Below are 23,672 nucleotides of genomic sequence, written 5' to 3'. Positions count from 1 at the left end.
CTCCTGAGGTGCTCTGCAGGGGACCAGGGGCTCCGGGGCTGGGAAACTCACGCACTTGGGATTCCAGACACCAGCTTGAGTGGCCGCAGCACGCGCACTGCCCTCAGCGTCCGCAGGTCGAACTCCGTCCCGACCGTGGCCAAGATGCTGCAGGAGAAGCAGAAGGGGACAGGAGGTGGGTCTCGGGTGGCAGAGGCCAGGGGTGCGTGGGCTCCACACTGCCCTCTGTTGGCTGGGGGGGGCACAGGCCGGCCTTGACCTTGCCATCCTCCTGCCTCATCCTCCCAGATACCTGGGGTCACAGGTGTGCACACCACACCTGGCAGAAAGAGTCACTCTGAGAGAGAGATGCGGGGAATACGGAGTGTGGCCTCAGGTGACAGGGTCCCGTCAAAGCTGCCCAACAAACGAGACCAGGCCCTGAGACCTCTGCAGGGCTCCCTCCCACGCCCGTTTCCAGAACGCGTCCATGTCACAGCGAGGGCCAAGGAACACCATGACAGAAGACATTGTCACCAGAGCTGCACCTGAGGGACAGGAACGCTGGACACCAGAGGACTCTGTGGTGACGGCAAAGCCTCAGGAGACTTCTCAGCTCTGTCCAGGGGCCCGGGTCTGACACTGTGGCCTGTGGCCACCCAGTGTCCACACCCCACAGCTTCCTCCCAGAGGCAGGGCAGGGTGGGGGCGCCCGGGGCTGCGGGAGCAGGTGGGGCCCAGCCTGACCCCCAGGGAGGTAGCCTGCCGTGACCCCCGCCTTGAACTGCTGCACCTCACTCTACTTTCCGGGCCCCCCTGGGTCACCCCAAACCCAAACAAGGTGTCCCTGCAGTTCTTTGTTCAGGGTCACCCCCGGAGCAGAGACGGGCACCTGAGGCTGACCCACGTGCTCCCCCCAGCAGGTGGACCTCTGAGCGTGGGCCCCACAGGGTGGCAGAAGGGCAGCTTCAACCAGAAATGCCGAGAAATGACCTCCTCCAGGTCCACGGCGAGCCCAGGGACAGCTGGGGAGGAAGCAGGGGAATAGCAGGAGGTGTCACCTAGCCCAGGAACTGAGCGGCCCTCGCCTCAGGGGGGCAGTGTCCCAGAGGTGATGTGCAATCCGTGCAGTGGGCACCCGTCTGGGAGGACGGCCAGCAGAGAGCCTGCGGGGGACCGTCCTGGCTGGGAGCGGTGGTGAGGGGTGGGCGCTGGCCACGCACCGACTTTGGATCTGACAGCTGCCGTCCTCCCCCCACGGGCCTCTGGACGTCAAGGGAGGCTCCTGAGTTCCGCCTGAGGTCCCCTCTGGGACGGCTCGGCTTCGTCCTTGGTTGGTGGGGGGTGCCAGCCTGACCCTGGGCATGGTGGGGTCTTCCCCGATCCATTCTACAAACAGGAACTGGGCACCCACAGGCCGGCCCTGTCCAGGTCCTGCGGACGTGGGTACGGGGATCCCTGGTGGGCAGGAGGCCCGCGGCAAACCCCGTGGGCACACAGAGGTCAGGAGGATGGGCACCCAGGAGGAAGCTGCCCAGCCCAGGGGAGGGCCACGCTGGTGACAGGGGCTGGGGCCACGGGAGGACACCACTCGGCCACCGGCAGGGAAGAGGCTCCATGGGAAAGTGTTCAGGGTCACACTGCCCAGTGGAGATCTCACAGTCACCAGGAACACGTGACATTTCTAGGAGCAGTGGCTCTACCCCACCCCATGCCGCTCTCGGTGTCCAGGAGCCTGGCCGCCAGATCCCGTGACCCACACCGCCCAGGTCCCCTGTGTGAAGTGTGAGCACTCCCCACCCTGCACAAGTGAAGCCATCCCTAGGTGACTCGTGACTCTGACGCCATGTCCACATTACGTGCATAGGTGAGATACTGTATGATGACAAGATGTGTATTCACAGGGAACATAGTGCCTCTGCTGCCCTCACGGCCACCATGGCCACTGGCACTGTACTGGCCAGCCCAGGGGAAGTCACGGGAAATAGATGTTTGAGTTCAGATCTGAAGGAAGGAAAGACAAGCCACACCAATAATGTCGGCAGGCAGAGGAGACGGTGGTGCAAAGGTCCTGGGGCACAACAGCGCCTGGTACATTTGAGGAAGAGCACGGGCTGGGGGCTGCAGCCAAGTGAGCGAGGGGGGGTGGGAGGCTACCTGGGTGGGGAGGGGATGGGCAGATGTGAGGGCCCCGGGGATCACCACGCGAACTGTGGCTTTGGCTCCGAGGTCGGAGCCGTGGAGCGTCCTCGGCAGAGGAGGGACGGGGGAGGAGCAGCTGCAGGGGTCCAGGGCCTCTACCCAACCTGAGGGTGGATGTGCTGGACACCATGACGAAGCTGAGCTGAAATCAGCCGTGCCCTTAGGGGATCTGCAAGAAGGAGGGCAGGAGATTCAGCCAAGCTCTCCTGACCCCAGGGATTCGGGAGGCAGGAAATGACTGTGGCTTCCATCGAGGGCACCGGAGGTTCTAGGCCACCGTCAGGGCCCGGCCTGGGTTTCTCCTTAGCTGACCTTTGCCGCAGCCTGTCCAAGGCCCCACATCCAATGTGACTTGCTGTCCCCTGGGTGACAGGGTGCAGGGTGGGGACTCTGGTCCTGCGGATGGTGGTCGCGCCAGGTTTTGGAGCCCAAGAGGGCCGCACAAGTGGTGTGCGTGGGGAAGACTGCCTGACACCTAGGGACAGCTCAGTGGTGAGGAGGCTATCAGGAGGGACGACGGATAACCAACGGAGAGCCAAGGCGGGCAGTGCGGCTGGGCCTGGGTGGCGGGGAGAGCGCAGGGGAGGCCCTGTCCGTGCACAGCCGCCTGCCCCCGGGGCGCTGCCCGCTTCTCCCGTTGCCCATCTGTGTGCGTCACCGGGGACCAGGGCGCCCAGCCAGGCTCGGCCATTTCTCCAACAGAGACGCGTCCAGGCCCCAGCGGGGCGGGGGCGCTGCGTGGTGAACAGGACCCTCGGGGCTCCCGCCAGGGGCTGCAGGGGGCGGGAGGCGCAGGTGGCCCGGCTGATGGGGGGGGTCGCGGAGGCCACGGTGACCACAGGGCTGAGGGGTGGCTGCCTCCCAGCGGCCAGTTCCCCGCCCCCACCCCCAGCCCAAACCTCCCAGTGGCCTCCGCCAGGCCCGGGGTGAGGTCCGGGCTCCGCGGGGTCCCAAGCCCCCCAGCCCCCCCGCACCTAACTCTCCTTGATGCTGCCAACATGAAACCCTCCCCCGTGCCCGGGTGGACCTGCTGGTGCCGCTGCACTGTGCCCGCCGGAGCCCAGCTAAAAACACCCACCCAGGAAGTCCACTGTCTCCTCCGCCTGCTGAAGGCCACCCTGCAGCACCTTCATGGCCTGGCGGGAGGGGCGGGTGGCACCAGGTGCAGAGGACAGGGCTGCGGTGGACCAGAGGCCCCGGGGAGGGGTGGGGGAGGAGAAACAGTCCGCAAAACAGAGAGGATGCAGAGGGGGAGGAGCCTGGCGGGACACACCCCCAGGTCAAGTTCAAGAGCATTTTGAGGAAGGCGAGGTTTTCAGGCAGCACAGAGAGGGCGAGCAGGAGGCAGAGGATGGACAGTGTCCATCGGCCCAGCCCCTGGTCCTAGGTGTCCTGCTGCGGATGACCGCACAGAGGAGACCAGAGGCCAGGAGCTGGGAATGAGAGCTTGTCGGGGCGGGGCTGGGGGAGGGAGCCAGCACATTTGTGCTTCAGAGCAGAGATGCCGATGGCCGGTCACTCAGCTTTCAGAGCTGTGCTGCCCACCAGGTCACCAGGGGCCACACAGCGTTAAATACACACTGAAGTTAATTTAAACTCAATGCAAACCAGACACTCCGGTCCCTGCAGGGAGCTCCGTGGGACAGGACAGGTCCTGGCACTTGGCCCCAGGGCAGGGACACTGGTCAGTTTTGTTCACACCTGTGCCTGGAATACAGCAGGTGCTCAATAAATGCTTGTGGATGGATGAACAAACAACTAAGTAACACTGTTCAGAAGCATGGTGATAACTAGCAGACCGTATTCTGGGAGGGATGGATGGTAGTTCAAAGGGAAGAATCACGGGGCTGGACATGGTGGCGCAGATGGTAATCCCAGAGATGCAGGAGGCTGAGGCAGGAGGATCGCAAGTTCGAGGCCATCCTCAGCAACTTAGCGGGACCCTATCAGAAGGGCTGGGGCTAGGGCTCAGGGGTAGAGCCCCCCTGGGTTCAATCCCTGGTTCCACAAAAAAAGAACAGGATGGACGAACTCTCAGGGGGTCCACTCGGTAGCCACCACCCTGCCTGTGGGCACAGCCCCCCTCCAGCAGGGAGACAGAAGGCCAACAGCCTCTTCCCAGGATTCCTGACAGTGGGAGCACTGGTCACATGACCCAGTCACATGCCCAGTGCTTCAGGGAAAGGGCTCCTGCTCTTGAGGAGACCCTGTGGCAGGAAGCAGCCCCTCTTCCTGTTCCACACAGGACACCCGGGGAGACAAGGCAGCCATGGTGGGGCCGTGTGTGGTACAGGTCCTCAGGGAAGTCCTCAAAGTGAGGACAGAGGAGCGGGTGGTGGAAAGGATCCCTCGGGGACACTGCAGAACCACCCTGCCACCAGCTGACGGCCTCCAGACGTCTTGTAACCTTCTTCCCAGTGACCAGGACGTCTGGTGGCAAGTCCCCGTTGAGCAAGCCACTTGGCCCCTCTGTGCTTCCCTTTTCTGGGTGTGAAACAGGAATGATGACGGCCCTTCTCCCACGGGCGGAGTTTCTGCAAAATGTCTGGAGCTGAGCGCCGTGAGCTTGGTGCACGTTCGCCTCCAACTCTTCGTCGTCTTCATCACTTTTCAATTTTGTTATTGCAGCTACATTCTACCAGCGCTGGCGGCTGGAGGGACGTGCGCTGGCTGCTTTACCCTCGAGGCTCCGAGTCCTTGGCCAGCTCTGTGTCCTTCCCTCCCTGTCACAGCCAGGCACCTCGAGACCCAGAGGGGCTCAGCTACTTGACCACAGTTGCTCAGCTAACGCGGGTCCTGAGCCTGGCGGTGGCTTCTCCACCACCCGCTCACCTTCCCCGCGACCTCAGCCAAGCCCACAACCCCCAGCCTGAGCGCGGGAAGGGACTTGATTTTCTCTGCCAGTTGGAAGTCAGGACGTCAATGAAATATTTACAGAGGAGCCACCACCACGGGCTACCTGGGTGAGAGGGTCACGTGCAAAGGTCTTGGGGTGGAGAGATCTCGTGGTGAGAGCGGGGTTACTAGTTGAGGGGACAGGAGGCTGGGGGGCAGCATGACGGGGAAGGGGGGTGGCGGGGGTCCCTGTGGGCCCCGAACCTCAGGTGAGATGAAGCAGCTGCCTCTCAGAGACTCTGGCCACGCACTCCGCAGATGGGCGCCTCGGGGCAGAACTGCTTCCCACGCGGTCTGCATTCTTGCCACCCTGAGGTGACACAATTCCTCTTTAAATTCACTCTTTGTCACTGGGTGCTACTGTCAGAATGCATATTCCTCCAAAGTTCCTGCAATAATAGTAAGAGGCGGGCCCTGAGGAGGCCACTGTCACCACGGCAGAGCCCTCGGCTGTGGGATTAGCCCTCCATGAAGCAGAGGTCGACAGGAGCCCCCTCCTGCCCTGTGCTGCCAAGACGCCCAGCAAGGAGCCGTGGAGAAGCAGGGCACAGCCTCCTCCTCGGCCTCCCGCCTTCAGAACTGCCCAGGATTCCTATCTACCACTGAGCCACATCCACGGCCTTTTCATTTTTTCATGAGACAGGGTCTTGCTAAGTTGCCGAGGCGGACCTCCAACTTGGGATCCTCCTGCCCCAGCCTCCGGAGTTGCTGGGACGGCAGGCCGGCGCCCCTGTGCCCAGCCCAGTCCCTGTTCTCAGCCTTTCCCTTACAGCAGCACCGACCGTGGATGATGACACCTGGCTTTGTCCCCTCCTGGGCACATGGCTTCCGATGGCCTGATCTAAACCCTGGAGTGCCGCGTGGGGTCCCTGCTGTCCCCGGTCCCGGGCTCTCTGCTCGGTCTGTGGCGGCCCCTGTTCATTCATCCCGGCGCATCCGCTCCTCCTCACGCTCTTCCCTATTTTTATCCTCCTCCCCACGCGGCAGAGCGTGTCGTGTTTAATTTGGTCGCCGGAGCGTCCCCTCGGAGGCACGTGCTGCTGGGAGCGTGTATTTTTACCCGACAGCGGGCACCGGCCAGAGCCGCTGAAGCCCCCCGGCCATCTGTGGGGCACAGCGTGCGGCCTCGCGCTTCACAGGCGTCTCTGCCACCCCGGGGCCACCAGGGGGGACACCGCATTGGGCACAAGAGACCCAGGCTGGACACCTGCGCCTGCACCAAGGGGCGAGTCCCCAGGAGATGGGCCACCTCTGGGCACCAACGTCTCACGTGGGGGGACTCGAGCACCGTCCTGGAGTCAGACCCCGTGGACCTGAGGACCCCCCAGGGCTGATGGCTCCTGCCAGCCGTGGGGACCCAGCGGCCCTCGGCCCAGCCCCACCTCCCCACCGTCCTGGGGCTACTGCGGGACACCACAGGCACACCCCCTCACACCCACACCCCCTCACACCCACACCCCCTCACACCCACACCCCCTCACACCCACACCCCCTCACACCCACACCCAGACACACTCACATGCACTCGCTGACACACGGACACTCTTGTGCACACACACCCAGACACAAGCCACTCAGACACACTTAGACCACCACACAGACACACTCACAACCAACCACTCACACTCACACATGCTTAGACCCCCCACAGACACAGTCGCATGCACTCACAACCACTCAGATACACATGCACACACACATTCACCTACACACACCTGCACAGATTCACACACACTGACACACACTCACATGCACTGACACGCACTCCAGCCCCCACACTCACAGGCACACTCACCCCCAGCACGCGCAGTGCTGTTCCCGCCTCCCTGGGCACGGAGCTGGCCCCTCACAGGTGGCTCAGGTGTGGCCCTCCCCTCCCTGCTGTCCTGTGCGGTGGTCAGTGTACACAGGTCCCCTCGCAGGGTCTCACCCACGCCACGGGGCAGGACTCTCTGGAGAGGACCCTCTTGGCTTGTGCTGCCCGACACGGAAGCCACGTGTGCGAGCCCCGGAGAGGGGACTGCGGCCGAGGGGCTGGGCCTGGTGTCGCTCTCGTCTGACTCTGAAGAGCCACACAGCAGCCGGGTCCCCTCCCCGTGTGTCTCTGGTCAGACATGGAGCCACTCCAACCTGGGACGCCCTCATACATGGGCTCTACTCTCTCCATTTTCACTGATGAAAACACCGAGGCCCAGAGAGACCGAGTGACTCCTCCAGAGACACACAGGGAACCGGACTACTGGGACTGGCCCCTGGCCTGGTCTGACACAACACCTGCGTTTCATGTCCCCAGGTCCTGTAGTTTTGCCTTAGGAGTTTGTGCCTTGAGGGCCCAGGTCAGAGTCGTCCCTGCCTGGCTGCTGTGCGCCCCGAGCCTCTGCCCACGAGGTCCCCGAGGTCCCCGCCACCTCCTCGAGGTCCCGGAAGCTCTCTAGCCCTCTGCACCCAGCAGCCCTCCGGGTGTTTGTGGTTTAGAGCAGAGGACGACTCCAGCGCTCTCCAGGCCCAGGGCTTCCTTAGGGGGAGGGGGGGGGGAAGCGGCCTGCACCTGGGGACCCAGGAGGCACCCCTGGAGAGGACTCGCTGGCGGCCAGGCCGTCCCCCACGAGCAGGAGGGAGGGGCCGGGCAGCGGCGGGGTGTCCTGCTAACAGGGGACGGTACGGCATCAGAGTGGCCCTGGAATCAAGAGACTGAAACCCCAAGAGGGACCCGGATGGAGTGAAGCACCGGGAGGAAGGGACAGTGGTGTCTGCAGCTGAGTTCCCCAGGCCCAGCGGGCGGCGCTGATGCGCGTTCCAGGAGATGGGAGTGTCACCGCCCCGTGGGTCACCTCCACCAGGTGGAATCCACAGGCTCCACACCCTGGTGAGGTCCCTCAAGCACCCAAAGGGGGGGGCGGCTTATCCTCAGGGTCCGGGGCTGCACCCCCCCCACACACCTCACCATAAAATAAATAAAAATGAAAATGAATCAGACGACACAGCAGCAAAAACAAAGCCAGTCAGCGCGGGGGTGGCGCTCCTGTCATCCCAGGGCACGGGAGGCCGAGGCAGGAGGACCACAAGCTCAAGGCCAGCCTCAGCAACAGCCAGGTGCTGAGTAACCCAGGGAGGCCCCGTCTCTAAATCAAATACAAAATAGGGCTGGGAGGGGGCTCAGTGGTCGAGGGCCCCTGGGTTCAATCCCGGTACCTGCGGTGCCCCCCGACCCCCCCAAAAAATTGAAGAGAAAACAAATTAAGTTCCCACAGTGATTGTTTGGGAGTTTAAACAGCCCCGCAGCGGGGAGGGGGGTGGGTGGCAGTTTCTGCGGGAGCTGGGCAGAGCCTCACCCCAGCTCGTCACTCCTGGGAAGACCCCCGGGGAGCGTGGAGACGTCACCTCGGGTCAGATCCGGGCGTCCACAGCAGCCTTCCTTCACCCCAACCGGGGAAGACACCAAAGGCCTGTGGTTAGTGAAACAGGGGCACACCGCAGAGCCCGGATGACGGACAGCTGCTGGGGTGACGGACAAACCTCACACACATCAGTGGAAAGAAGCCGCCTGGCTCTTGCGCTCAAAGTTCAGGAACCAGCCAGCCCCATGTGTGCTGTCTGGCGCAGGTGGCACTGCGGGTGTGACTGCAAGGGCACACAGGGCTCCTGGGAGCCGAGGATGTTCCACTCTTTGCTTTGGGCACAGGTTTCATGGGTGCGTGCAGTTTTCAAATTGTCCAGGCGGTGCCATAGATAAGGGCGCTTTTCCATGCAGACGTCCTACTCTGATATAGTTTTGAAAATCAGACAGAAAGGAGCTGGCATGTACTGCGTGCTGGCTCTGGGGATGGAGGTGTGGTTGTCTGATCCAGTCTCCACGCTAACTAACCCTATGGCAGGTCCAATCATTGGCTCTACTTTCCACATCAGAGAGGTTGAGTCCCTTCCCCCAGCTCACACAGCTAGTGGGCAGCTCAGCTGGACTCCGATCCAACGTCTCATTCGATTCCAAGTATAGCCACCCTTCAGTATCTGCAGGGAGGTCAGTTCCTGGATCTCTGTGGACACCACAACCCCCCACCCCCACGCTCAAGTCCCTAATAAATGGCGCCGTATCGGCATAGAACTTGGGCCATCCTCCCGTGAACTGTAAGCCACCCCTTGGCGACTTGGCTGTGGTTATGAATGTTTTTAGAGGATAATGATGAGAACACAGCGTGTGCTCGTGTTCCGACTTTTTCTAATAGTCTGATCCCTGTTCGGTGAGATCCACGGACACGGAACCCTCTGGACCCGAAGGGTGACTGTGCTCCGAGACCCTTGCGGGGCCTGCAGATGTGGTGGGAGGTGCTCTGACCCAGGGCAGGAGAGAGAAGGAGACGTGATCCCCAGCAAGTTCAGGAGAGGAGACGGCGAACGCCCCCCGACTTCCTAAGGAAAGTTTGGCAAGAGCCTGAAGAGACGGGCTGGAGAAGGGGACACTGCGGGGAGAGGGGGGCCGCCAAGGGGCCGCCATGCCCGGAAGCAGGGAGCCCCACCCCGTTCCCCTGCACAGTTCTGGCCTCTGCCGTGGTGTCCACACGTGGCCAGAGCTTGGGTTCCAGGTGCCAGCACCCCCTGAAGCCCTGTTCACGGGGGCTGAGGTTGGGTTGTGGCAGGTCCCCGAGGTTCCAGGGTGGGGAGCTTGGTCCCCGGGATGATGGCAGAGGTGCTGGCAGGGCCTATAAGAGGCAGGGCCTGAGGGGCACTGCCCCTGGAGGGCTAAGGCAGTTCGAGGGCCTTGCCTCGAAGTTCTTTGGGGGGTTGTTATGAGGGAGTAAGCCTGGCCTCGCTGTTGATTTCCTCTCTCCTCAGACAGGCTCGCCCGCCATGATGCCATCTTCCACGGGACACAGCCCCAGGGTCCCTCACCAGAGCCCGAGGATGAGGGTGCCATGCCCTTGAACCTCCCAGTGTGTGAGCTACATAAACCTCTTTTCTTTACAAAGTTCCCAGCCTCCAGATTTTAGTTATAACAACAGAAAATGGACCAAGACAGGTACCCTGCAGCCCTGCCGTTGAGTTAGAGTGGGTTACATAACTGGGCATTCAGCAGTCACCGCGGTGGGGGCGGGCTCCTCTCCCCACGCTGCTCGGGCCCTGAGAGGTGGGCCCTGGACTACAACTCCCAGAATGCTCTGCTCTGGATTCTGGTGGTTGGCCAAGGGGCGGGGCTGGGACAAGTTGGAGAGCGAGGGGGAGGGAGGCTGACTGCAGTCCCGCCTGCCTTCCCTGGGAAAGCCAGGCTCCCGACGGCCTCCCTGCAGGGGCGTGGCCTCCCTACCTCCTTCACCTGCTGCCCCTCCTTACCACAGCCGGGGTGGGAGGGGGGATGGTCCGCGAGGGCTGCCTCCGAAGACCCCGAAGTCACCCAGGGTTGGAGACCCACGTCTCAGGAGAGGCAGGAGCTGATTCCTGGTGTCCCCACTCCAAGAGGCAGGGGTCCCTGGCCACTGTCACTCTGCCATTAAGGCCAGAGCAGTCTCTGAGGGCAGGAGGTCCGAGAGAGGACATGGGTGGACGGTGGGGTGTTCCTTAAGTGGCCCTAGGGTGGGGCTTGCAGGGAGGTGGAAGGACCAAGATGTGCAGCCGGATTCTCAGGGAGGACCCTGGGCAGAGGCTGCGGCCCCCTGTCCTCCCTGGGCACTCTTCTCCATGGCTTCCTGGCTCTGCTGATGGGCATATCCATGTGACTGCCAGCTGTGGCAGAAGTCCTGGGGGTGACCCCAGGTCAGCCAGAAACATGGCCCAAGTGTTTCCTTCCAACTCTTTTCCCTTCTGTATTTCAATACGGAGGAGCCTGGAGACCTTGGGGACCCCGGGTTGACAATACAGAGCCACAATGCCGAAGGAGCCTGGGCTCCATCTCAGGAGCAGAGAGCTGTCCGCTCTCCTAGAACACCTCTTTGAAATGCAGTCTACGTACAAAATGGAATACTATTCAGCTATAAAAACGTAACAAGATCCTGTCACTTGCAGCAACATGGATGTAACTGGAGATCATGCTGTGGTGGGAAATAAGCCAGATAGAGAGGGACACATGCCTTGTGATCTTACCCCTAGGAGGAAGCTAAAAATATTGATTTCATAGAAGTATAGTGTAGACTAGTGGTCACAGAGGCTGGGAAGGAGGCCGGTGAGGGGGATTGAGGATAGCTGGATAATGGGGACCCAAAATCCCATACCTAGAAGGAATAAGGAGGGTGACTATAATTTGTAACAATTCATCACACACTTTAAGAAGGACTATAAAAGAGGAGTTTGAAACTTCCCAACACAAAGAAATAATGATTGAAGCAGACGGAAAAAATGCTAATTATCTTTCTTTGGTCATTACATAGTATGCATTTTACACACATTGAACCCCACAAATAGGTACAATTATGATATAGCAGATGAATAAAAGAACAACACCCATTTTGGGTCTTATATGCACAAGAATTAAACTTCTATTGTGTCTGAGCCACGGTGCATGTTGGGGATTCTTTGTTACAGCAGCAAGCACGTCTAATACACATGACAGGAACTTAGCTGACCTAACGCACAGGCACTAATACAGTCGTGTGGCTAAGACATCAGCTCCAAGAGGCCTTCGGTGGTCTCTTTTGTTCACTGATGGATCCCCAGTGCCTGGAATAGAGCCGGGCACCTGGAAGGGACCAATGACAATGTGCTGAATGAACCACCAGCTTTGATTTTTCTCTTGAGAGGAAGGAGAGGCAGAGCAGGGGCCGGTGGATTGCTGGCTCTGAGCAGGAAGGGGCTGGGTTTCCATCTGCCCAGTTATTTCCTAACTGTGCGTGCTGGGCCCGGGCCTCCACGGCCTCCCAGGGCCGTGTGGGGCATGACCGGGCTGTTCAGGGTGGATGCTGCGCACACGTGGCCTGATGCCCAGCAGGAGCCCAGGAAGGAGCTGCCATGAGGACTGTTCTCATTTGCTGGGCAAACAGAATGCACAGAAGCTGCCCCTGGAATCGGCTCTGACAAATTTCAGGCCCCGAGGGACGGACGGGGCCGGGTTTGAGCCTGGGATCGCAGCCAGAGGCCGGCTCAGGAAGCGATGCTACATTCCCATGATCCTCCTGCCCTCCCAGGAGGGCTTGGCCCTGGCTTCTAGCACTGACCTCAGACCAACCCCGTGAAGCTGCTGCCCAGGCCTGGACCGGCTTGTTCTGGCTCTGCAGGCCCAGGGGGGACCTGCATCCACAGGGCTCGGGTGTGGCTCATCCAGCCGGCCTGGAGCTATGGGGTTTGGGCAGGTGCCTCAGGACGACAGCCCCCCCCCCCCATCCATTAGACTGTGAGTCACGGCTGAGTCACCAAAGAAGGAAGATGGTCAGGCAGCAATTCCGACCTCCCCTCAGAGCCATGAGTCGGCAGAAGCCTGGCCCCACAGTGGGGAGGGGAGGAGGGGCGGGGCGCAGGAGCCACGGGTCCACGCCCCTTTATTCCTTATCTCAGCAAAACCCAGTCCCCCAAGTCTTGTCAAGGCCGCTCACTCAAACCCCCTGAGAGCACAACCATGTCTCAGGTTTGCACCAACCGAGGTCCCAGCGATGACCCGAGCCCAGCTCCAACCTGCTGCCGCCAAGCAGCAAGCACAGCGGCTCCGTCCCCTGCTGAGAACCACCCGAGCCCTCCTCCTCCTCCTCCTTCCCCAGAGGCGACCCTGTGAGCCCACACAGGAGGACAGGAGAGGCAGGGAGAGGATCCCACCAAGGCGGTGCAGCGGGACCAGGGCGAGCACCCGCCCGCGGAGCCAGCTGGTCCACATCCAGCAGCCCTGGATGGCTCCGCGTTCTCCTCTGTAAAACGTGGACCCGCCCCGGGTCGGGAAGCTGAAAACTCGGGACCCAGGGAAGCCAGCAAGGCCAATCCCTGCTGGAGAGAGAACCAAAAACCCTCCGTCACCCCGGGGTCGCCCCGAAAGATGGTGACCACACCAGGTTGGCCGGGAGGTGGCCCTCCCCAGCACCAAGCGATCCCAGTGGCCCGTGTGCAGACCTGAGCAGGCATGTGTGTGCGTGTGTGAGCATGTGTGTGAGTGTGCATGTAAGAGTGTGAAAGACTGAGTGTGAGAGAGTGTATGGGCGCTAGAGTGTGCGTGCAAGTGTGTAAGAGTATGCTTGTGAGTGTGTAAAGTGGTGATTGTGTAAGAAAATGTGTGAGCTTGGGTGGGAGAGTGTGCATGTGAGTGTGCAAGAGCACGTGTGTGAGTGTGCAGGAGCGTGCAACCCCCTCCCACCCACGAGACACCCGCAGCACTTCTGCACTGTGGGTTTTCAGGGTTACTTAACGCTCGGTTCCCGGGGGTGCTCCCTGTGCCCCCTGCCTTGCCCTGTGCTGGTCACCACTCCCCCTGGAAGAGCCCCGAGGACTGGCCGGTCACCAGCTGGATGGACCCCGATGGAGACACCCAGATCCCGCCTGAGCTGAGACCTCACTCCTTGATTAAATCTGCGTTTGGGAAAGGCTATCGACCCTGCGTCAGCCGGACCTGCGCATGCACCGTGGCGCTGGACAGCACTGAGCAGTCCGCCTCCCTTGCCTCCCAGGGGGACGGCTGGCACCGCCGGGGGACACTGCTGATCTTCCCATAGTGCACAGGACGCCACGGCCACAGAGGAGGTCCAGCCCCGAGGGCAACAGTGTGGCCACTGCAACTGGGCTCTGCCACGCCCTGCCTGGGCTTGGATTCTGACCCGCCACCTCCTTGCTGCGACCTGTTGGCTTCCATTTCCTCCCCAATAATGTGGCCAGTGGTACTGCCACCAAGCAGGGCTGTCACGTCACGTGGGTTAGTGCATATTTGCACTTCGGATGCCGTCTGTGTGAGCATTGGAGGACGCTCACTCCCTGGTGTACATGGCACCGTGCTCACAGACCACGCGGCCCCCCTGGACACTCGGAATCATTTCTATGATGACTTGGAAGACTCGATTCAATGGAAGCAGTTGTCACACTGCATCGTTCAGGGAATGAGGACAAGAAAACAGCCTGTACATGTTCAGTACAGGCGCAATTTTTAAAAAATTAATTTAAAAATTTTTAATTTACTGGGGATTGAACTCAGGGGCACTTGACCCTATTTGTATTTTTTTTTTTTTTTGAGTCAGGGTCTCACTGTGTTGCTCAGTGCCTCATTGTTGATGAGGCTGGCTGTAAATTCACGATCCTCCTGCTTCAGCCTCCTGAGCCGCTGGGATTATAGGAGTGCACCACTGCGCCCAGCTAAATAGATGTTTTTGATGCGTGGTTGGTTGACCTTGCAGAGCAGACCCTGTGACCTCAAAGGCCAAGTGTCCAGTGCCTAGGGAGTGGGAGGGTGGGTGGGAGTGACTTGATCCCTGGTGCACACAGGGTGACATCCCTGTCAACCTGGACCTCTGATGGACCATGCAGGGCAGAGCCAAGTGCATGAATCCCTGCCACTATCCCCACCAGGCCCTGGGGACCGGTCACACTCTAGGAGCTGATTTTTCACTAGAGCTTCTGGATTTTTTTCTTTTTCTTTTCTTTTTTTTTTTTTTACTTGTTATAGCATCTGGCATTAACTAATACAGCTTTTTTTTGTGCTAGGGATGAAAGGTCCCTCCACCGCTGAGCTGTGCCCCAGCCCTTTTTCTTTTTATTTTGAGACAGAGTCCACTAGGTTGCCCAAGCTGACCTGGACCTTGCCTTGGCAATCATTTCCTTTTTCTTTTTAAGAGATTTTGATCGACACATAATAATCATAATGCTACCATTCCCTTTTCTCTCTTGACTAGAGAAGATCATTTCTTCAACACACGGCAGCTTCAAGGTCAGTCTGCAACCCTCTCCTTCATGTCTTTCCTTTGACCTAAACAATCATCTGGGGAGGAAGCCCCTTGCCCCAGGGGTGGGGAAAGGGAAGGAGGGACCCAGGAGGCCTGGCCATTCAGCTAGGCCCGGGGTCTCAGCCAAGACCGGGAGTCGTGAGACCTCAGGTGCATGACTCACACCAGCGCTCAGGGTCACAGCGGGCGCCCACCCGACAGCCCACCCACCGTCTCCAAGCTGCTCCCGTTGCTCCGTCCAGGCCTCCGCTACACGATCACAGGGGTCCCCAGAACGGTCACCAGCATGTACCAAGTGACCAGCCACCACAGATGACTCCCGAGGAGCACCTCACGGCGGCCTCCATGCATGAGCCCAGGCGGCTGGGTCAGCCGCGGTGTGGCCTCTGGACGCGGCCCACGGACGCAGGGGACGAGCGGTTGGAGGCTGCAGCTGGCTGGACGCGGCTCGCTGCTACCAGTGAACGGTTCTTTGTAAGCGTCAGGAGGACACTAAAAATAACAACGGCGGAGCACAGTAGTGAGCTGTAGCTTGGATCTAAAATGTCCCCCAAAGATGCATGTGCTGAGACACGGTCCCAGGACACGGTCCCCAGCCTGGTGCCTGCGGGAGGTGGCAGAACCCTTAAGAGGCGGGGCCAAGGGGGGTCTCAGGTCACTGTGGATGTGCCTCGAAGGGGACCGTGGGACCCTGGTCCCTTCCTCTCTGCTTCCCGGCTGTGAGTGGGAGGTTGCAGTCCACCGGGCTCCCCACAGGCCTGGGAGCCAGGGCATGACCAACCCTGGGCTGAAGCCTCTAAACAGAGTCAAAAGAAACTTTCTTCTTTTTAAGTCGACTACTTGAGATATGTTGTTATAGTAACGGAAAGCTGACTAGCCGTACAGTAACATGACCAGGAAGACGGCCAGTTATCAGTATTACAGGTCCCTCGTGACGGTGTGAGCTCGGTGCCTCATGACAGCGCAGGGGACGTTTACATGGTATCCCCCCACACGCACACACGGGGAAATGGCTACGCTACGAGCTCACTAAGTGACAAGAACTTTCCAGTTCTATTATATGGTGTCTGGGACCATCGTACACGAGGCCAACTGTTGACAAAGCTGTCACCAGATCACGCAAGACTGTGAAGGTTGATTGGATCGAGGGCTCGTCCTGTGCCCAGAACATAACAAAACTGTGATACGATGAACCCAGCTCAATGCCACAGCCGCCTGACGCCGTGGGCCCCCAACCCCGTTCTGCAGATGAGGTATGGAGAGGCGCCGAGCTATACACAGAGCATCGGGCCTGGACCCGCCTGCCTGGTCCTGGGGTCTCGGCTCCTGGGACTCTGCTTTGTCTGAGCCCACATCCAAGGGATGGGCAGGGGATGTGGGGCCCTGGACAGTCAGGAAGGGAGGCCTGAGGGCCAAGTCACTGATTCCATCAGCAGAAAGGCCTCGGCCTCCTGGTGTGGGCTGTCGGTGACCTCGCTCGCCACACTGAGAATGGCCATCCTGGAAGGACGGAGGGGCTCGTGTGGTGACCCTGGTCCCTCCGCTCACCACTGTGTGGCCGTGAGGCACAACCTCTCTGGGCCTCAGTCTCACCACCAGTAAAACAGACTGGCAGAGGACCAAGTGTGCGAATAGCCACGCAGTGCCCGGCCCCAGGCTCGCACGCGCACACTCGGGGACATGCACACACACGCGCACACTCAGGGACAGCGCACACATACAGAGTAACAGGCCTCAGCGAGGGGCTGGGCAGGGGTCCACTGCAGGAGGAATGACCGTTGCGGTTCCCACGGGCGCCTCCTGCAGGGCCCTCCGCCGGCCACCTGGGGGTAGGGGGGTGGGGTGGACGGCCTGGCCCCCGAGGCTCCCGCTTGCTTATTTCTTCAGCTTTGCCTCCTGCGGTGCTGGGAGGGTGCCCAGGTGGACTCAGGCCAGGCGGGCGCCACAGGCCAGCCCATCCTGCTGACCCCAGGGCCAGCGTCTGGGTGGCCCCACTGGGGGCTCCGCCCAGCCCAGGTGTGGCTGAGGTCCCCGGGGAGGCTGCAGGGGCCGGTGCCCAGGCTGCCCGGCAGGACGGGGGCAGGGAGGAGAGACCCGGGTGCCAGCCGCCTCCACCTGCCCGTCCGGGGCCCCCGGGGGTGCGGCCTTGGCCGGGACACATGCAGCTGGACATGCCTCCGGCCCACACGATGGTGACGTCCCTGGCGCTTCCCAGAGGTGGCCTAACTGGTCCCCAGGGATGGGTCGGTGCTAAATGTGACCCCCCTGAGGGAAACGTGCCGAATGTCACTCCAAGAAAAGGGCAGAACAACGGGAAGAGACCTTCGGCCACAGAGGTGACGGGACTTGCATCGTCACCATCGGCCGTCCCTGGTGTCTGCTGGGTGCCCGCAGGAGCCAGGCAACGTCCTGAGCGTTCACGAGGTCAACTTCAAGTCATGCTCCCCGTGACGCTGTGACGCGGGAACATCGTCCTCCCCGCTGAGCGGGTGAAAGAAACGAGGCTCAGAGAGGTTTAGGAACCTGCCCAGGCTCCACAGCGTGCAGGACGGGAGCTGGCTTGCCCTCACGGGGCCTGGGGGCAGAGTCCCCGTCACGGTCACCACTGGACCATCCTCGTCACGCTCACACTGGACCGGCGTCCTGCATACCTCGAACTGCACGCGACTCCCAGGGCTGGCCTTGGGTGGCCCTCGCCCGCCGGGGCACCAGGGGTCCCTGCGTTCACTGTGTCGCAGGCCACCCCCCCCAGCCAGAAAGGCCCTTCTGACTGAAGTCCGCTCATGACCACCTCCTCGAGGTCCCTCCGTGCTCCCCTTGCCTTCAGGGGACGCGACCCTCCTCCCGACAGGCCCGGCCTCCGCCGACTCTCCACCTGCTCTTCTCCTGCCGCTTTCCTCCCCGGAGCCCAGACACCACGGCCCAGTGAGCACACACCCGTGAGCACACACCCGTGAGCACACACGGGCCTGGGCACGCGGCTCTGGTCACTTTGTCTCCTGCACAGAAGCGGCGTCCAGGCTGGACTGGAACCTCGGGTGTCGGCCACCTGGTGGGCCTCGGGCCCCTCAGGCTGAGACCCTGCTCACGCCGCGTTCTGCCAGATCCCGGCCCAGGAGACGTGACTAAGGACCCTGTTTCTTTGGTTTCGTGGGAGGTGACACACAGGGACGTGCCCGACGCAGGAGAACCGTGCCATGGGAAGGCGCGTCCCTCCCTGCACGCCGGCCTCCAGCACCCCGCCCCCCGGACCCCCACGGAGGCAGACGGATCTCGGGTTCACGCGGGAGTGTCTGAGGGTCCAGGGCAGCTGTCTGAAACCTGCCTCCCCCCTGACGACTTGGGAAGAGCCGAGACCCTCTTTCCCCCGCTGTGGGTCGGGGACCTGGTGGAGCCGCCTCACGGGCTTGTGACGGGATCCAGTGAGCCGGTATTAAGTTTGCGAGTGTTCCCAACGGTGCCTCGTATACAGTAAGTGCTTTATAAGTGCCAGCTCTGACCAGCATCCGGACACGGGCTTCCTTTTCTTGATGTTTCCAACACCCCAAAGGGTGGATGTGCTGGGCTTGGCCGTCCCCCGGGGCCGCTGCTCACTGCAGAGGGTGGAGCCATGGACAGGCCACAGAGGGACAGGGGCAGGTGACCTGTGCTCTGAGCAGATAAGGAACCCGGGTCACGGCAGAGATTCCAGGTTCTTCCCAGAAACCCTCCAACGCACCAGGTCCTGGGCTTGTACAAATGTCGCCTGTGTCCCCAAGGGAGGCGCTCAAGGCCACCGGCGCGACCAGGCAGGCACCAAGCGCAGGGTCGGTCAGTCCCTGGAGGGAGAACTGGTCGACCTGCTGAGACACCTGCAGGTGCCGGCTGCCCGTCCCTGTCCCCCCCCCCCCCCCGCTCTTGCCCTAAAGAACGTAGTCAGCTTCCGCTCAGGGGCTGGTGGCCTTGAGGATAGGGCTGGTCCCCAGAGGGGTCCCCAAGACGGAGCCGTAGCTGGTTCAGGAAGTACCACCAGAGACGGGGACATGTACCCCAGGAGGAGCCCCCAGTGTCCTTGAGGGGTTTGAAGGACGCGGTGAACGGGGCAGGGTCCTGGGAAGCGGGGAGGAGCGGGCAGGTGGGCGGCGGGGGAGGCGGCGATCGTGAGCCTCCGGGAGATGTATTTTTGTAACTCGGGGTTGAAAATAGACACCCCGACTCCGTGCGCTGTCTCATCCCATGACGTGTCCCTGCTCGTGTCCCTGCGCGTCGGGGCTTTTCCATTCAGCACGTCTCTGTGGCAACGGGCCACCTCTCATTCAGCCATCTCCAGGGTTACCTTGCTGGCTCATTCACGGCTGTTGCCACGGAGACGGGTCCATTGATACCACCATGACTCCTTGGAGCTTGGCTTTCCTGAATGAGCGAGAGCTGGCCACCGGGCGGGACAGGAAGATGGTGGGAGGTGGGGACGGGAGCAGCTGGAGCACCCGGGGACCTGCCGCCCTGGGCTTCCGCATGGACCGCTGTGGGCACGCAGAGCCGTGGTGGCCGTCCTGGTCCTGACTCCTGGGCACCCGGCCCTTGGACAGTTGTGTGTGTGTGTGTCCCCACACGCACATGCACGGTGTCATCTGGTGGAGCAGGTGCTGTCCCTGTCCTTGGTTTCTATGTCCCAGGCAACCAGCACAGTGCCCAGGACAGACCAGGCACCCCACAGCGGCTGTGGACTCCGCGAGCCCCTGCTGCCTGCCAGCCGTCCTGGGAAGCTGCAGAGGCAGACGCCTCGGCACTGGGCTCCTCAAGCCCTGGCCAGCGCCCAGCCTGCGCCCGGCACCGAGCCACGGGGCACCTGCTCCTGCTCTGCAGGTGACCTGCCCGGGCTCCGTCCTAGTGTGAAACACAGCAGCTCAGGTGTGTCCCCAGAAGTCACGTTAGGACCTGTGCTCCAGATCCTTCCATTCATGGCATTGGGAGGGAGGGACTTTGGAAGGTGGCAGGCAGAAAGGAGGTGACAAGCAGGGGACATGACGGCATTACTGAGAGAAGGGGAAGAGAAGGAGGAGAAGGAGAGATCCAAGCTAGCACGCCTGCCGCCTCACATGTGCTCCCCTCTGCCATGTTATGACGGAGCAAGAAGGTCCCTACCTGATGCTGGTGCCAATTTTTTGTGAATATCCAGTCTCTAAAGCCATGTTCTAAATAAACCTCTGTTCTTTGTAAACTACCTGATCTCGGGTGTTTTGTTATAGCAACAGAAAACAGACTAAGACACACTAGTACACCCAATATCCTCCCATCTTGTCCACTGAGATGTCCCTCCGACAGCCCTACTCTCTTTCCCAGGCATGGTCACATCTCCGGGCCTAATGGGATATTCCTACCAGCATTGAAGTCTGCTGCCAGAGGTCCCATCTTAAAGAAAACAACTTCTAAACTTCACTTCGCCTACCAGCTGACTCTCCCTCTCCTTCCCTCTTCCCTTCTCAGTAAAGCTCTTGATCAAATTGTTTTTGGTCCTGGGGATGGAACCCAGGGCCACTTAACCCCTGAGCCCCATCCTCAGCCCTTTTCATTTTTTGAGACAGGATCTTGCTAAGTGATTGAGGCTGGCTTTGAACTTGCAATCCTCCTGCCTCAGCCTCCTGAGTCACTAGGATGACAGGTGTGTGCCACACACACACTCTTTAACAGCTGTGGGTGATCTTTCTGGTGCCTTTGCCTCCACCTCACACCTAAGCAGCTCTGGCTGGACTTCCTGCTGCCCAGACTGGGGCCGTCCATGCTGTCCCTCCCAGGGGCCTCTGGTGAGCCTCTCCTGACGTGGCGTCCAGGGCACACGGCCCTGGTCTGCTCCCCTCGGCTCCCGGCTGTCCCCTCGAATGATGGAGAGCGGCGGGGCGCTGGATAGCCACGTGCTGGTCCAGCTTCTCAGCTCTGAATAACTCCACAGACTCAGGATGCCGGCATCTGGGTCTCCAGCTCCGACCTCTCTTCTTGGACTTCAGACTCAGTCACCAGCCTGACACAGTACCGCCGACCGCAGCAGCAGCCCCAGCGCAGCGTGTCCAGCGCCCAGCTCCCGGCTGCAGCCCTGCCCGCAGCCCCTCCCCAGCGCGGGTCCCCTCTCCAGCTCGGTGAAGCGCCTCCTCCTTCCATCTGCACCCCGGTTCCTTCCTGATGGCATCCGCCACGGTTTAAAGACCACAGCTGCCACTTAGGGGGTGTCACCTGCCATCCCGTCCTCTACTGGACCGCTGGCCCCGTGGGTTCTGGGGATCCATCCACACGTGTCCCCGGCACCGAGAGCAGCTGCCCGGCGCATAGCAGATGCAGGACAGTGGGGAGCAAGGACAGTGAGCTGCGGCCCAGCGCCGGGTCCACGCACAGCCCGGGTGGCCAGCTGTTCGGTTCCCTACTCTGGCCTCTGGAGGCTTTGCTCGATGACCCTTCCCAGCAACCCTTGTGTTCAGACGGGGGCATGTGACTAAACCTGGCCAATGGGATGTGGGGGAGGAGCCCCGGCTTCCTGCAAGACCCTCCCCCAAGGCCTCCGCTGGTCCCCATCCGGCTGCCCAGGCTCCAGGGCAAGAAGAACCACGGGGGACGGAGCCTGGGGCCCTGCAGGACCGTGTGGAGCCCAGCCCAGGACACCTGCTGACCAGGCCGCCCGCGAGCCACACCTCGGCCTCAGTCCTTTAGACTCCTGAGACTCGGGGTGGCCCGCTGCGGGAATGAGCCACCTGACCCAGTGTCCCAGCCCTGGGCGGTGAGCCACCCGCTCACTCTGCTGACTTACACTGAGCACGCACACTGTCAGCTGCGGTTGTCGGGGCATCAAGACGCAGGAGGACGCGGCGGGGCGGCGGGGCCCTTGCCTTTCCAGACACTGAAGGAGGCCGCGGTGACAGCCACCCCGCTCCTCACGTCTCTCCCTGATTTCCTAAAGACCTTCACGAGGGAGGTTGGGCCGAGCCTCCCTGGTCCAAAACCAGGAGACTGACCGGGCATGTCAGGTGAGGGACACTAAAGCCTTACCCTGGTCCTACAGACGAGGACACCGCGGCCTAGAGAGGCTCCTGAGCTGTCTCAGGACACACAGCCGGTGGACAAGGGCCGGGACCTCCAGCCAGGCCGGCGGCCACCTCTGTCCCCGAGAGACAGCCCTCGCTGTGGGAACAGGCTGAAGGGAGCCCAGCTCAGCGCGGAGGGAAAGAGACTCCCCACAGGAGTGCGCAGGGCGGCTCCGCTGGGCATGCGCAGGGCTGCGGGTGTGGCCACGGTCCTCGCGGAGGTTCCAGCAGTGCCGCCAGGACAGCGGTCACTCACTGGGGGACTTCTCCCAAAGTGGCTTTGGGGGATGTGGGAGGAGAGGTGAGGAAGGGACGGAGGGGGCACATTCCTGGAAGCGTGAGGAGTCAGATCAGGAGACAAAGGGACGTGGGAAGAGGGCGGGACTGTGGCTGAACGGCCCCCAAGACCCGGGTGTTGAAACTCCACCCGACCCCCGTCCATGGGGCGGGGACGGAGGCAGGAGGGCCTGGGGGACTGGCTGACAGACACAGAGGCTCTGCCGCAGGACGGACGAGGAGCCCTATCCACAGAGGGAGCTGGTCTTTTTTGCCCTTCCTCCTTCTGCCATGGGGGACCCAGCATGCATCCCTGGGGGGACATGGCAGAGCCACCCTCTTGGAGTCAGAGACAGCAGCTCTCACCCAACACTGGACCTGCTGGTCCTTGACTCTGGCCTTCCCAGCCTTCAGAACTGGGAGAAATAAATTTCTCTTACTTATAAACCACCCAGCCTGGGGCCTTTTGTTATAGCAGCGCACACTGACTAAAGCAGTGGAAGGCACTAAGACAGTGGAAGGCACTAAGACAGTGGAAGGCTGTCGTCCTGCGAGATGCAGAAAAGGCAGGGGTGGCGTGGCGTGGAGCTGGGTGGTGCAGACGTGGAAAAGTGCGTTGGAGGAGCTGGACACAGCCGCTGGCCCGCCACCTCTGCCCAGTCTGCATCTCAACAGCACGCCAGCCTTCACCACCCGCCAGGGAAGCTGGGGAACCTGCTGGGCAGAACCGGACCAACGGGCTCGCGATCCGAGTGCTCAGAACGGGCGGGTTGAGCCCCAATGGGGGTGGACAGGGCCGTGGAATTCAGAGGCCGATTTCCTGATTTTACCAATGAGGGAAAGTTCCAGAGGGGCCAGGGGAGCTGTCCAAGGTCACCCAGGAAATGAGAGCTGGACCGGGCCTGGAAGCTGGTCTCTCGCCAGCCTGGGCCTGTTCTTCCTGCCGCAGTGGGCAGGCTCCCGGGGGAATCTGCGCAGCGCTGTCTGACAGCTCCTGACAGTGACGGCTGGGCTGTCCGGCCCACTGCCACCAGCCACACGTGGCTTTTAAGCCCTTGAAGGGTGGCCAGCGAGGGTAAGGAGTGGAATTCTAAATCTAACTTGAATCAACTCAGACTTTAGTACGGAGGTTTCCAAAAATGATTAAACCCAGAATTTCTGCCTATGCTACGCAGGGGCTAGAATCCGTGTCTGCACAGCCCCATTCAGCAGCATGAGCCCCAAAGAGGGGAAGCGACGGGTGTCCCCCCAGGGTGAATGCAGAAACCTCAAATGGCAAACACACAACGGAATATTACTTAGCAGTGAAAAGGAAGGGAGCTTGAAGACACGATGCTGAGACAAGTCAGTCACTAGCTGACAAAGGTGTCCCATCACTCACACCAGGTGGCCAGAGCTGTTCCACCCGTGGGGTCAGACGTAGGATGGTGGCTTCCAG

General features: G+C 61.2%; 1 protein-coding gene across 1 annotated transcript in view; it reads right to left on the bottom strand.

Annotated features, from left to right (window-relative positions):
• Positions 1-23,672, bottom strand: part of LOC113190371 (voltage-dependent P/Q-type calcium channel subunit alpha-1A) — a gene marked incomplete at its 5' end in the record, with an annotated part of 137,110 nt that overhangs the window by 91,576 nt on the left and 21,862 nt on the right. The window contains 1 exon segment of the mRNA XM_077796545.1: positions 56-147. Coding sequence (XP_077652671.1) covers positions 56-147 — 92 coding nt within the window.

Source organism: Urocitellus parryii, chromosome 3, assembly GCF_045843805.1.
Source record: "Urocitellus parryii isolate mUroPar1 chromosome 3, mUroPar1.hap1, whole genome shotgun sequence".
Lineage (NCBI taxonomy): Eukaryota > Metazoa > Chordata > Mammalia > Rodentia > Sciuridae > Urocitellus > Urocitellus parryii.
Note: the sequence above shows the minus strand (reverse complement) of the source record. Positions and strands in the feature narration are given on the sequence as shown.